The sequence below is a fragment of the Xiphias gladius genome, chromosome 16 (genome assembly GCF_016859285.1).
Source record: "Xiphias gladius isolate SHS-SW01 ecotype Sanya breed wild chromosome 16, ASM1685928v1, whole genome shotgun sequence".
NCBI classification, from domain to species: domain Eukaryota; kingdom Metazoa; phylum Chordata; class Actinopteri; order Istiophoriformes; family Xiphiidae; genus Xiphias; species Xiphias gladius.
This window is the reverse complement of record NC_053415.1, coordinates 28,826,510-28,840,943: the sequence shown is the minus strand read 5'-3', so window position 1 is coordinate 28,840,943 and position 14,434 is coordinate 28,826,510. Positions and strand designations below refer to the sequence as shown.

At 42.7% G+C, this 14,434-nt stretch overlaps 1 protein-coding gene across 5 annotated transcripts in view; it reads left to right on the top strand.

Annotated features, from left to right (window-relative positions):
* Positions 1-13,955, top strand: part of zeb2a (zinc finger E-box binding homeobox 2a) — a 77,390-nt gene extending 63,435 nt beyond the window's left edge. For 4 of the 5 annotated variants that reach the window (XM_040147966.1, XM_040147968.1, XM_040147967.1 and 1 more), the window contains 4 exons: positions 1,873-1,981; positions 2,972-4,896; positions 6,466-6,646; positions 10,980-13,955. In XM_040147966.1, coding sequence (XP_040003900.1) covers positions 1,873-1,981; positions 2,972-4,896; positions 6,466-6,646; positions 10,980-11,602 — 2,838 coding nt within the window. In that variant the 3' untranslated portion in view covers positions 11,603-13,955. The remainder of the gene's footprint in view (positions 1-1,872; positions 1,982-2,971; positions 4,897-6,465; positions 6,647-10,979) is intronic. The other variant, XM_040147969.1, reaches the window with a different exon arrangement.
* The last annotated feature ends 479 nt before the right edge of the window (positions 13,956-14,434 follow it).

Genomic DNA, 14,434 nt, shown 5'->3' with positions numbered 1-14,434 from the left:
AGTTCCTGTATCAGACAAACACACCCTGATATCTCTTTGGTTAAAATCAAAACCTAAACTTGTGCTGTCACCCTCAAATCAGCCCAGCCAGCATTTGTAATACAGTGAAATTAATGCTAATTGCATATTTCTATATGTAAAATATAAAAGTGTACTTTATATAATTGCCATCCGGTACAACAAATGAGAGAAATGACCTAATCTTGTGGCATCTTTAACCTGTTTTTAAGGCATCTCACTCTGGGAGCCACTGCTTCAATTGATACTTACTTCTCCCGCTGTACCACAGTCTGCGTGAGGGCATCCTCTACAGACCTTCGTGCAATTGTCCTGCTCAAAACAGTTTTGTTAGACTCTAGAAATACCTGACTTTTCAACTCACAGCAGTATAAATATTTCTTTTTTTAATATTTAAATTAATATAAAGATAAGAATTAGTGATACAATGCTGTGAGAATTTTATGCTCATTTGTTTCAATGCAGAAGGCTTTTTAAATGTTTCTTTTGCAAACCACATTTGAGAAGTGCTGCAGTGGTTCGCCCCCCAGTGAGAAGGTTCTGGGTTTGAGCCCTGGTTCAGTCGGGGCCTTTCTGTGTGGAGTCTGCATGTTCTCCCCGTGCCTGCGTGGGTTTCCTCCGGGTACTTTGGTGTGAATGTGAGCGTGACTGGTTGTCACTATATGTCGGCCCTGGGATAGACCGGCGGGGCGTACCCTGCCTCTCGTCCAGTGTCAGCTGAGATTGGCTCCTGACGGACTTTACAAAAAGTGACAGGGCTGTAGTCAGAATTTTAGAAATACTGAGTGGCCCCTCTACACCACCCAGCCACAGTCTGTAAAATATTTGTTGCTTTGGAGTTTTCCCTGTGTTTGTCTGGGGGAAAAGTTAGTAAGATTTGTCTTTTCTGACACTTTCTCAATTTACAGTAAGGCAGGATTATCAGTTTTAAAATGACTTAAAATGTAGCTGTCAGTTATAGGAGGTAAACTGCACCTCAGGGACTGAAACACTCAAATTCTAGTGAGGACATGACCTACGTGTTCTCAGCTGCAGCTACAGTTCTGTTGGGATCACAGCCTGATTAAAACCAATAAATAAAGTATATGCTGTGTGTACTAAATACATGAGACTTCTACATAATGTGGTCATTCACCATTTCATGTCTTATTTTTCACTCCGACTCAGGGGTCCTCAACAAAACGTGTTTAAAAAAGACTAAAACATTTATGTCTTTTGTTGTGGCGACTATTGTTTTAAATGAGAATGTAGTTTAAGCTAATAAATCATCCCTTTTTGTAATTACTTTCTTCTTCCTTTCTTCACTAATTTAATTTCTGGTTTTCCATATTATTTGTTTGATTTTAACTTTGAACTTAAACCCAACAGGACACAGACATTTTCATCCTTTTGAATAAACAGAAATGAATCTTCATCTCTCTCAGCTGTGTTCGTTCAGCTGTGTTCATCTTCCCTCCTCGGTCTGAAACCAAAGCATTTCATTTAACACTGATCTCCCACTCTCTAAGCATCAACTTTTTACTGCTGCGGAGGGGAATGACGTCTCCCCCCGACACTATTTGTGTTTGTTTATCTCTTTATTTGCATTTCAAATGGTGGGAATGCACCTACACGAGAAACGGTTACCTCTGAACAAAGTCAGCCCACACTGTTTCTCAGAATGTGTTGAAGATAAAAAGAATCTAAGAAGCTTCGAGGAGAATCTTTCTGTCGCTATCAGATCTGCTTTACTAAATACTATTAAATTCCCCCGTCAGCTTCTGTTCCACAGCCTCGTAATCTGCTTCCCTCCCTGCTCACCAACTCCTACTCTTACTCCATCGCATGAAAACTTTTTGTTTTTTCTCTCTGCAGCCGCCACTGCTGAACGAAGAAGCTGGAAACCGCAAGTTCAAATGCAGCGAGTGTGGAAAAGCTTTTAAATACAAACATCACCTGAAGGAACATCTTCGTATTCACAGTGGTGAGTCGTCTGTACCCCAATAGTCAGTCTGACTGCTGGTCCAGATCTTCCTCTTCAGCTCTCTGCTGAATGACTCACGACGTTTAATGAAGTTAGTCAACCTGTTTCATATCTGAGTGATTCAGCCATGTGGACCAGATCAGAAGTGAACACAAATAGAAACAACTGAAAACTTTTCTTTGAATAGAGTTAACAATTAATTTTAATGAACAATGAATTTTCTACACATTTTCCTTCGCAGCACTGACATTGATCCTCGGCAGTTCCACGAATGACTCATATTTCTACATTTATGCCAAGTCATTCTTCTGTAATTCACTGCGATGCTGTTGTTCAAATACTGAATGTCTCGGCAGATTTGACTGACTTCTTTTAAAGGAGTACAGTCTCTAATGGGCTTCGTTGGTCACAAATATGCCTGCGTCTTGACAGTAAACACTTTACCTCAGTAACGGTCTAATGAAAAAAAAACACCTTATTTAAAACTTTGACCTGATGATGGCGCTAGATGAAAAGTCAGAGGATCGTCAAAGCTATTCCAGTTCATCCTGAAGGGAACCTGAATGTCTGAACCACTTTTCATCGCAGTCCATCCAGTAGTTGTTGATATATTTCAGCGGTGGGCTGACTGACATGCCACAGCCATGCCGCCAGCAGGGCTTAAAATATTAAAATATTCCCTCCAAACTTTTGCAAGCCTTTTATCACACAGGTGAGCAAATGTGGCCAAATTTGAATTGGGAACAAAAGTTGTAGTTTTAATGAGTTAAAATGTCGTTTGCATGTTGAACATATTAGTGCCCTGTAAATTTCACTCAGACAGGGGAGAGGAAGGGCTGATTCGTTAGCATCTAGAAGAAATTGTCCAAATGGTACAAAAAAAAAAGGTACGGTTGTCATAAGCTGCACAAAACTGTTTTTTGTGAGTGGTTCAATGAACACATGTCGAAACAGTATTAACAATAATCCATACTTCATGTTGTGTTGCAGGTGAGAAGCCATACGAGTGCTCCAACTGTAAGAAGCGGTTCTCCCACTCTGGTTCCTACAGCTCCCACATCAGCAGCAAGAAATGCATCGGCCTGATCGCAGTCAATGGACGAGTACGCAACGGAAACAACAGCAAGCCCGGCTCCTCCCCCAACTCCATGACCTCATCGCCAGGGAGCCCCACCCTCGCCCAGCTCCGCCACAAACTTGAAAATGGGCGACCGCTTGGCCCGCCGGACCAGCAGGGTCAGCTTGACATCAAAGCCGAGCCCATGGACTTCAATGAGTACCGGCTGCTAATGGCCTCTCAGCACAGGTTTGGGGGACCAGGGGTTTACCTGAATGGCCATGGCGAAAGCCCCCTGGGCATCCACAGCTCCTCCCAGAGCCCCCTTCAACACCTGGGAGGCATGGGACTGGACCTCCCCTTGCTGGGCTACACAGGGCCTCTTGGGAACAACCTGAGTGAAGTTCAGAAGGTTCTTCAGATCGTGGACAACACAGTGTGCAGGCAGAAGATGGACGGGAATCCAGAGGAGATCTCCAAGCTCAGGGCCTACATGAAGGAGCTGGGTGCCCAGATGGAGGAGCAGAAGCTGGTCCAGGCCGGCTTCCAGGTGGTGGGCCACAGCAGCCCCACAAAAAGCATCATTGACTACACACTGGAGAAGGTCAATGAGGCCAAAAGTCTGATTGACGACTCCAAGAGGCAAGTGGACGTCAAGAAGGAGAAACCAAACCACTCAGTGGATCTCAGCGGGGAGGAGAAGTCCCACGATGGCCAGAACCAGTTCCTGCCATTCTCCTGCCAGTACTGCAAGGAGACTTTCCCTGGGCCGATCCCGCTGCATCAGCATGAGCGCTACCTGTGCAAAATGAATGAGGAGATCAAAGCAGTCCTTCAGCCCGCTGAGAGCAATCCTGTCAGCCGCAGGGGGGCGATGGCCTCTGAGATGCCCAGTAATGAGCGGGCCACCAGCCCCATCAACCCCTTCAAGGACCACGTGTCAGTGCTCAAGGCCTACTTTGCCATGAACACTGAGCCCAACTCAGAGGAACTGCTCAAAATTTCAATTGCTGTCGGCCTTCCTCAAGAGTTTGTGAAGGAGTGGTTTGCCCAGTGGAAGACCCAAAACCACCGTGGAGGCAGTCTGAGGAAAAAGTCGCCCCCTCCTGACCGCAGCGGACCGGACAACAAGCACAGCTTGAGCCGGTCACCAATGTCACTTCCTGCCGTAGATTTACACGGAGGCTTTGCTAATGGTGACGCCTCCCACAGACTCACAAAAGCCAACCAGTTTACAGCCAACAGGCAGACAACAGGGGACAAACCACTAGACCCCTTGGACCATCTGAGGAGCAACACTCCATCACCCCTCAACCTTTCCTCTACTTCCTCCAAAAACTCTCAGAGTAGCTCTTATACCCCAAACAGCCTAGCTTCTGAGGATGCCCAAGGGGATATACCACTGGATCTTTCACTGCCCAAACACATGGCGCAGAGGCTTGTCACTGTAGGAGAGAAGCGACCCAGACCCAATGGTTTTGTCATCAAGCACAACGGAGAGGCGCAAGGACAAGAACAGGGGTCCAGGCCTTTGGACCTGGTCAATATTAAGAAGGAGGTCCTGGGCTCTGACGGTGGAGGGAACTCTGTCCACCAGCTGGAGAAAAGCACCAGTCCTATCTTTGGGATTAATCCCTTTGCTGGCGGTCCAGTCTACACCTCCCTGCCACCTCACGGAGCGTTTCCTCCACCCACCTTCATGTCTCCTGCACAGGCCAGCATCCCAGGCCTCAGGCCCTATCCCGGCCTTGACCCCATGAGCTTCCTGCCCCACATGGCCTACACCTATGCCACCGGGGCAGCCACATTTGCTGAAATGCAGCAGAGGAGAAAGTACCAACGGAAACCAGGTTTCCAGGTAAAACTAATCCTCAAACCTAACAACAAAATATAGTAGGTCATTTTTCAGGGCCTTCCAAAAAATTGTCAGGGGTTGCCAACCAGGTGCTACGGAGAGCTAAAGGTCTGTAGATTATAATTCTAACCAGTCACCAGCAGGTGATTTCACTGATGAGTTCTTCTTCTCTTTGTTTGGAGTAAAACCCGGTTGGCCCTTCATGGTTAATGGTTGGGCATCCCTAGTTTTGGCAGGCCTCTTGGTTAAAGGTTCAGAAATGTTTGCCTTCATCGTTAAAAGAAATCAATGTCGAGTTTTGGTAGGAGTCGAGCAAGATTTGTGGTTGAACTCGCAAACTTTGTGAGTCCAACCACTCTGCCCTGCTTCCTCCTCACAACATCTGATGACCTTGGCACACATCGGATGAACCATAAACACAGAAGAAGTAGTTAGGGCACAGTAGCCAGGATATGTCAACGGATGTTTCATGGATAATTGACATATGTCAGTCCTGGGTAGCAGGGCAGTGGTTTATCTTGACTTGACTTGATCATGATACCGCTGATGTGTGGACTTGCAAAAAAAACAATTGGCGTGTGTGATTTGAGGCAGTAAACCAATGTCATGCTTTCTTCGTCCTTTACTTCTGTGAGAGGAAGTCATTTGGCGGGAAAACATCAATGTAGGTAGACAAATCAATCTCACCACAAGGTCCATTTGTAGCTGTCCTGGAGCTTTTGATTGATTGATTATATCAAACAGTCTTATTCAGCAAAGTGAGGTCCCCAGTAGTCATTGTATTGTAGATGATATCATTTCAAATTTTTGTTAACTGCTGTTTCCTTTTTTTCTGGCATTTTCTACCTACATCTGATAGCCAATAGTAGAGAGATGACAGTAAATGAGGGCAGCGAAAGATACTCGAACCGGGGATGTTGCAGTTTATGGTTGGTTGGGCAGGAGGCCCTCATCAACTAATGTTTTTAAGATCAAGAATCAACTTTCAGCCTTAACCTTTAAGTCATATTAGGCAAGAGGTCACTCATGCTCAGAGGAGTGGCCATTTCAACATACAGTATATAAGACCATGACGACTGGGCAACTCCTTCTGGTGAGGAAGATAGTGTGATACTATTGAAAGCAGGAGATCCAGAACAGCTAATAATGGACCTTGCGGTGAGATTGCTTTAAGTGAATAAAGGTAGTTTCCATGGCCAATTATAGAGTCTTTCTGGTGATGGCAATCTCACTTTTTCAGTTCTGTTGAGTTCTTTTCTCGTTGGTTCTTGGAGAAATGGCCTGAATTTGGTACCATCAAAAATAACTCACTTTTGTTCACCTGGTACAGTATGTTTTGAGCTGTAAATACAGTCCCAACAATACATTCAAAACCTCCCTGTCCCATATGTTCCCCCTTTTTTTAAGTGTCTCCTGGATGAAAGGGACTTACCCAGGTTGGGCCTTTAAGCTCTGTCCAGACTTGGGATCATGGAGGCAGTGGGGGGTTCGGAGCAGAAGGTGTCTCTGAGCGTGGAGTCGACAGGTGTGGGATTATCAGACGTATTGAAACGATGTGTGTTTGTGTCTCAGGGGGAGCTGCTGGACGGGACGGCGGACTATCTGTCAGGCCTGGACGACCTGACAGACAGCGATTCGCTGCTCTCCAGGAAGAAGATTAAGAAGACTGAAAGTGGTATGTACGCGTGTGACTTGTGCGACAAAACATTCCAGAAGACCAGTTCCCTCCTAAGACACAAATATGAGCACACAGGTATATATAACATTTGGACACTTCTTTTTTACCCCACCCCCAATGCTTTTGTGCCCCCACCCTTCATATCTTATGTCTTCAGATTTTTGTTTCATTCTCTCCCTTTTGTTTTTTTTTTCGTTGTTTTTTTTTTAAGTCACGTAGCTCCCCCACTTGTAGTTTTTTCTTTCTCTCCTCTGTTATTTTTTCTGTTTTGTTCGCTGTAACCATGGCCTTTAACATGTTCCTTTCTTTTCAGCAGGGGGTAGGGATCATTTAATATGGAGAGGATTACATAAACATTCAGCGCCCCAAATATAAGCAACATTTTCTCCGGCATCTCATTCATACTGTGATGTGTTTGTGTAGAAAGAGATGGAGAGAGGAGGTGGAGGAGGAGGAAGAGGAGGAGGAGGTGTGCATGTTTTCATGTGTTGCTGTTTGTGCATGTGTGTGTACTCTGACTGTATGGGAAGATCAAAAGGAAATATTAATTACAGCAGAGAGATGGTCCATTTCTTCCATTTTTAAACTGGAAACAAACAGTTTGTGGTATAAACACACCAGTAAAGATCTCACATCTTTGGACACACAAATATAAATATACAGTAGTAAACATCTGATGGACAGCAGTAAATGTTTTACAAAATGGCAAAAGTTTATATTATAGGGGACTCCAAGGTGTCCACCGTAGAGACAATAATGGACATTGAGTGTCCCATATTTATGTTTTATCAACAACTAAACTCTTCTGTACCCTCTAATGTCTCAGTTTTTAGAAATTCATCATGTGCAGTCAAACAGCGTCTAAACTCATGGAGATATACCACTGGAGATCCCAAAGTTACCAGACATATCAGGAGGAATTTTTTTGGAAACATGAAAAGAAAAAGTAACATTTTGTGTAAAATCTGACAAAACAGAAAATGGGTCAAAACGTTGTCTGAATAAATTAAGGGTTTGGAGTCAGCGTGGAAATAAAGCTTCGTACTTTCTTGTTTAAGCCCAAATGTAAAAATTAACTCTTTTTTTTTATATGCAGGCATTATGAAAACCATTTATACCTCAAACTTTGTGTAGATTTTAAGTCTCAAGGAGATTTTAGCAGATCTACAGCTGAATCATTTTGCAGCATTTTGACCTTTTTCCCTAGACTTTATTTCACTTGAGGATTTCACCATCCTGTCTGAAAAACAAAAGAAAAGGACACAAATCAACCCAAGATGAGCTGTCAAACTTAAATACATTTTCTTTTTTACCTGAGGACCATCCTTTTTAAAAGCTGTGTCCCGTTCTACCTTCGTCTCTTTCACTCAGTTGCATCATCCCTCGTTCATGTCTGCCCCCCCCCCGTCACTCAGAGCAGGAATCCGCCGTCTCGGTTATTTTTGCCGCACTGTGTGTATATGTGTCTGTGTGTGTGTGTTACAGTGAACTATTCCAGCTATGGTAGATGCTACAGGCATTCCAGGTCTATTTGTGGCTACGATCTGCCTGCATGTGTGTTTGTGAGGAGGTGTGCATGTACGTGCGTGTTTTTTCTGCATGCGTATGTGTGTTGGCATGGTTGCGATGAAGCCGGGTTTTGGTCCATGTGTGCGTGGGACGTGCGTTTGGATGGCATTCAGCCTGTCGGTTGGCAGCAGACTGAAGCATCCTGTTCAGTCAGATGGAAGAAATTTCCGCTCGTACAGAGTCGTAGTAAATCCAGCAGTGTGTGCGCGTTCGAGTGTGTCGTTGTGTGTGTGTCGAGATGGAGGGGGCCGGTGTTACGACTGTGAAGGATTCCTGCTCCTCCTCAGGTTTAAATCTGGTGCTGTGATGTCACCGCAGCTTGCCGCAGCCCGTTGCAGGTTCACGTTGCCTTGTGGCATCTCAGGCATCTTGTCTCGCCTCACTGTTGTCACAGCAACAGATGGACAACAGAAAGCAACCAGGAGTCTTGTTCTGGAGTTAATATTAGCTCTGTGAGACGGCGGGTTTGAAAGTCGGGTTCAAAAAGTTAAAATTAGGTTTAAAAGTTGAGATTTGAAACGGCTTCATCCTCGTCTCACAGACTGAGATCTGCTATTCCAGCTTTGCATCTCCGACTCTGAAACAATCCCCGAACAAAATAAGAGCCAGTCCACAGAAGATTTCCACTTCTACTTGCTTTGAACCAATAACTCCTGCACCCCGTTGATCACTTGTTCTGACTATTAACAGTGTTTCAGTCCTCAGACCTTCATCAGACAAGGTGTATACAAAATGTGTCTATACAATGTACAGTGGCATGAAAAGGTTCGGGCTCCCCTGGTCAAAATGTCTGCAACTGTTAGTAGTTAAGTGAGCAGAAGATGAACTGATTTCCAAAAGGCATAAAGTTAAAGATGAAACATTTCTTTAATATTTTCAGCAAGATGACTTTTTTATTTCCATCTTTTACAGTTTCAAAATAACAAAAAAGGAAAAAGGCCTGAAGCAAAAGTTTGGGCATATATTGGGCCCATTTTTTCCTGCGAAAGGCTTCTAGTTCTGAGAGATTCCTGGTCCATCTGGCATGTACTGCTCTTTTGAGGTCTATCCGCAAGTTTTCCATGATGTTTAGGTCGAGGGACTGTGAGGGCCATGGCAAAACCTTCAGCTTGCCCCTCTTGATGCAGTCCATTGAGGATTTTGAGGTGTGTTTAGGATCATTGTCCTGTTATAGAAGCCTCCTCTTTTCATCTCCAGATTTTTAAAGACGGTTTGATGTTTGTTGGTATTTAATTGAATCCATTCTTCCCTCTACCAGTGAAATGTTCCTGTGCCACTGGCTGCAACTCAAACCCAAAGCATGATCGATCCACCCCTGTGCTTAACAGTTGGAGAGGTTTTCTTTTTGATGAAATTCTGCACCCTTTTTTCTCCAAACATACCTTTGTGCATTGTGGCCAAAAAGTGAACAGTGCACCACCGCTCCAGAGTCTGCCAAATCTTCCCGAAGGTCTTTGGCAGTCAAACAGGGGTTTTGATTTACCTTTCTAGCAATCCTACGACCAGTTCTCTCTGTAAGTTTTCTGGGTCTTCCAGACCTCAACTTGACCTCCACCTTTCCTGTTAACTGCCATTTCTTAATTACATTACAAACTGAGGAAACGGCCACTTGAAAATGCCCTGCCATCATCTTCTGGCCTTCTCCTGATTTGTGGGCATCAATTATTTTAATTTTCCGAGTGCTAGGCAGCTGCTTAGAGGAGAACATGGCTGCTGATTGTTGGGACAAGGTTTGAGGATACAGAGTATTTATAAAGCTTTGAAATTTGCATCACTTGGCCTTTCCTAACGATGACTGTGATCAAGCGACAGCCCAGACAAGCTAATTAAGGTCCTTGGAAGAAGTTATCTGAGAGCTCAGATCTCTTGGGTTGGTCAAACTTTTGCATGGTGCTCCTTTCCTTTTCTTCTCTCTAAACTTGTACAAAACAAAAATAATACATTAATCTTGCTTAAATTGTTGGAAAGAATGTTTCATCTTTAACTTTATGCCTTTTGGAGATCACTTCATCTTCTACTCACTCAACTATTCACAGTAACAGAATTTTTGATGAGGGGGGCCCAAACTTTTTCATGCTTCTGTGTGTGTATATACATATATATGTATATATGTATATAGTTGTACTTTTACAGACCAAATAATTATGACCTATAGATCTCTTAATTATTAAAATTTTCGAGATCTCGTAATTAGTCATAATAATGACCCATGAGATCTGAAGTAGAAATCTTGTAATCATGAGATGTAAAACTACAAGACATGGAAGTCCTTAGTACGAAACAGTGTCTCAGTTTTCTTCTTTCTTTGGTGAAAGTTCTTTCATACGGAAATATTTTTTAATTTAAAGAAAATTACAGGGAAAATCGAGAATTTAAATTTTATTGATCGATTATCGGATTAATGGTTTGGTGTATATAATGTCAGAAAAGTGTGAAAAATGCCCGTCACAATTTCACTTGTAATGCTCTTGTTGAAAAAAGCTTCAGAGAAGACTGAGAAAACCTGATGATTAATTTTGAAAGGAATCGTTACAACTCAAGTCAGAAATATAGGATATTAAAGTCAAGCAGGAGAAAAATGTTTGTGTGTGTGTGTGTGTGCGCGCGTGAAGGCAATGCTGTTATTTACAGACAAAAATGTACATTTAAACAAAATTATGAGGAAAATGAAGCATCTAAATTTCAGCCTGTTTCTCCTTGTACTGATCAGTCAGGAGCTGATTTTGCATGTTGTGTTTTAACTGAAACTCCACTGTATGTTTGTATATTTTTTATATTTTCCTGTTCTCTCCGCGGCCTCCTGACTCTCCCTCTCCTCCTGTCCGTTGTGTCTCTGCAGGTAAACGTCCTCACCAGTGTCAGATCTGTAAGAAGGCCTTCAAACACAAACACCATCTCATCGAGCACTCGCGCCTGCACTCCGGAGAGAAACCCTACCAGTGCGACAAGTGCGGCAAACGCTTCTCGCACTCGGGCTCGTACTCGCAGCACATGAACCACCGCTACTCCTACTGCAAGAGGGAGGCCGAGGAGCGCGAGGCGGCCGAGAGGGAGGCACGGGACAAAGGTGGAGGAGGAGGAGGCGTGGTGGTGGGAGGTCTGGAGCCCACCGAGCTGCTGATGAGGAGGGCCTACCTGCAGGGGCTGGGGCCGCTCGGGTTTTCGGACCCCGAGGACCAGCAGGAAAGCGGCGGCGGTACGATCCTGAGGGACATCAGCGAGGGAGGAGGAGATGGACGGGAGGAGAGGGAAGTGGACAACAAGACATACGAGGAGGTGACAGACAGACAGGAGGCAAGTTTCAGGGAAGGAGAGGAGGAAGAGGAGGAGGAAGAGGAGGAAGGCTACAGCAGGAACCAGATGGACTCGACGAGGGACGAGGACGGCAAAGACACGACGCGGCTGATGGACGAGAGTTCACGAGAAGGGAAGACAGACGGCAAGTCGGACCAGAAGGACTGATCCAGAAAACATAAAATCACAAAAAAAAAGCTTTCGAACATTTGTCATGTTGACGCGATTCAGTCTCTCCCGTTTCAGACAGAAGATCCTTTATTTTTGAGGGGCTGTACAGAAATTATGAGGCGTGGGGGGGCCGGTCAGAGAAGAGGGAGCGGGGTGGAAATATTCTGGGACAGCAGAGAAGGGTTCGTTCATTTATCTTACCCCAATTTTAGATTTTATTTTAATCTTTTTATTCTGTTAATTATGCAATATAACAGAAAGCAGAAAAAGCATAAAGAACATTTGTGAACTTAGATTTATCAGGTTCCGTCTTTCTGTTTGCTCAAGAAATGAGCTGTTGACGTCAAACTATTATTGGACAAGTCGTCAACATTTTATGGAAGTTTATTTAGACTTTACCGGCCCTAAGTTTGAGAAAAGAAAAGGCTCTGTTTCCAAAATCAACTTTTACCATAAAATGTTGTCAAATGTGAAGTTTTAAAACTGTAAAACCAATGATTTTATCAAAAACATTACAAATGCCAACTAAAATGAGTCCCTTTTTAATCTTGTTAGTCCCGCTGGAAACAGCTCATGCTAATGTTTGTTAGCAAAAATGACTGTGATTATTAGTAACTCAGCAATGACACAACTGAAGGTCACAATTTTAATCTGTATGACTCTAAAATACATTGAGGTTTCTAGCTTCTAGTTGTAAAAGAGTTTCGGGACTTGATGCCAACTGTGTCTTTCTTGACTCTGTTTCCAACTCCTGCACTTCAGCAGACAAATTACAGTTCAGACTCAATCAGTGATGACTCTAAACCTGTCCAGTAAAAAGGTCAATTTGGGAGAAGACCCAAAACTAGAAGTTCACAGACAAGAAGAACAGACACACACTGGTAAAACGTACAAGAAGGAGGGAAAACATCAACAGATATTGGTTGACAAACATTTTTAATTTGCATTGTGAGTAAAACTGTGCGGTGATAAATCTCAATTTATCCCTTAATATCTGTAAGTGAAAGTCTTTGAAGTGACCAAAATCTACATTTAAAACATGCAGCTAAATTTTGTCTGTAATAACTGCAACGTAAGGCTAAAGTCTCAAACCTCAGCAGATAAATCCAGACCAAACAGACCATTCGTTTTCAGTACTAAGGTTTGGTCCCACCAGCATTAAAATGGTTAAGTTTCATGGCAATTCAGTTCGTTCCGGTTGATTCGCTGCAATCAGCGGAATCATTCGCAAGATGACGTCAGTCTTTGCAAACTGCACTTAGCTGCAGTCGCAGTTATGCTCTCGTTGTACTCGGTTAACTCGGTCAACCAAGTAGCCCCGCGAGTACAACGAGCACAGTCTCTACACCCAAATATATCGCGAAGAGGCATTAAATAATTTGCTGGGACATTTTCTGGTGTGACCAGGCTTTTTGAAGGTTTTACCTGAAATACATCTGATCTAGAAAAACCCATTTAAAAATGTGATAAGATTGATCTGCATATTATTTTCCTGATGATTTGTTTTGTCTAAAAATGCCAGTCCCAAACCCAAAGGTATTCAGTTTTTTATCGTGTATGACAAAGAAAAACATAAAATCTTAACATTTAAGAAGCTGGAACCAGCAAATCTTTTTTGATTAATCGACTAATCATTGCGGCTCTACTTTACTGTATGTCAGTGTTACGAAACGTTTCACATAAAGTTTGACTGGTCAACATCACGCGTTGCCGACCTCTTCCACCGATCGGTTGAATGAAATGAAACACGAGTGTGTTTTTGTTACAAATAGGATCAGTTCTGCATAAAGGGGATGGTCCAAAGAAAATTCTAATACCACTGGGGAGGGAGGGTGTTGTGCTTTTTTTCCATTTTGTCTCTGAACCCTAAATAATTTTTGTACAGTCTCTAACCGGAGATGCCACACGATGACCGTCAACATCCACGTCACGAAGCTGGGTGGGATTGTTTAAAAATCCACATTATGCAAAAAAATAAATAAATAAAATCAAAAAAAGGAATAAAAGAAAAGAAAAGAAGAAGAAGTAATAATGATTATCATTATAATGAAATGAAGTGAAGCTGTTTTAATGTACAGTATTATAAAGGCCTAAAAGCTGTGTGGTGCTATAATGTTCTTAACTTCCTGTGTCTTGTTGTGTTCGAAACCACCACATCAGGAAATTGCACTCGACTCCCCGAATCACTACAAAATAAAAAAAATTAACTAAAAAAAAGAGGGAATAAAGCCTCGAATACTTGGTCACATTCTGTCAGTGTTACTGTTGTATTTTTTTGTCTTGTTTTATTTACTGTGACATTTTTTATTTTTATCCTGTTTTGTTATTTTTGCCAACTAACCACACGATTTTGGGCCTCTTTTTTTTTTTTTTTTTTTTTTTTCTATATGTGAAGGAACATTTAAACCTGTGTGATTTTCAAAATAAAATGTCGATGTGAGTCTTAAAAAGGAGAGGAAAGAGTGGGAATACGAAAGGGCTCAGTATTAAAAAGATAAAAATAAAAAAGGACAGAGCCTTTTTTGTGTGTTTTTCTCCAGAGAAAGCCTTATATGCAAACCTTTTCACCTGTGCGTTTCTGCAAAGTGCCATCCCTGTACAGTGTACATCACCTGTGTCCTCTCTGCTCTGCTTCAGTATTAAAATGAATATTTCATCCTGTTTTTGATTCGTCAGTATTAGCATAGATAGACGGCAGTTTGTTAGTTTACATGTTTGTGCAATTTTCTGTATTTTTTGTTTGTTTTTGTTCCATGACATTATTTTCGTCAGTATTATTTTTTGTTTTTGTTGAATTTTCCAACACAAATTTCTTTCTTTTTTTGTTTT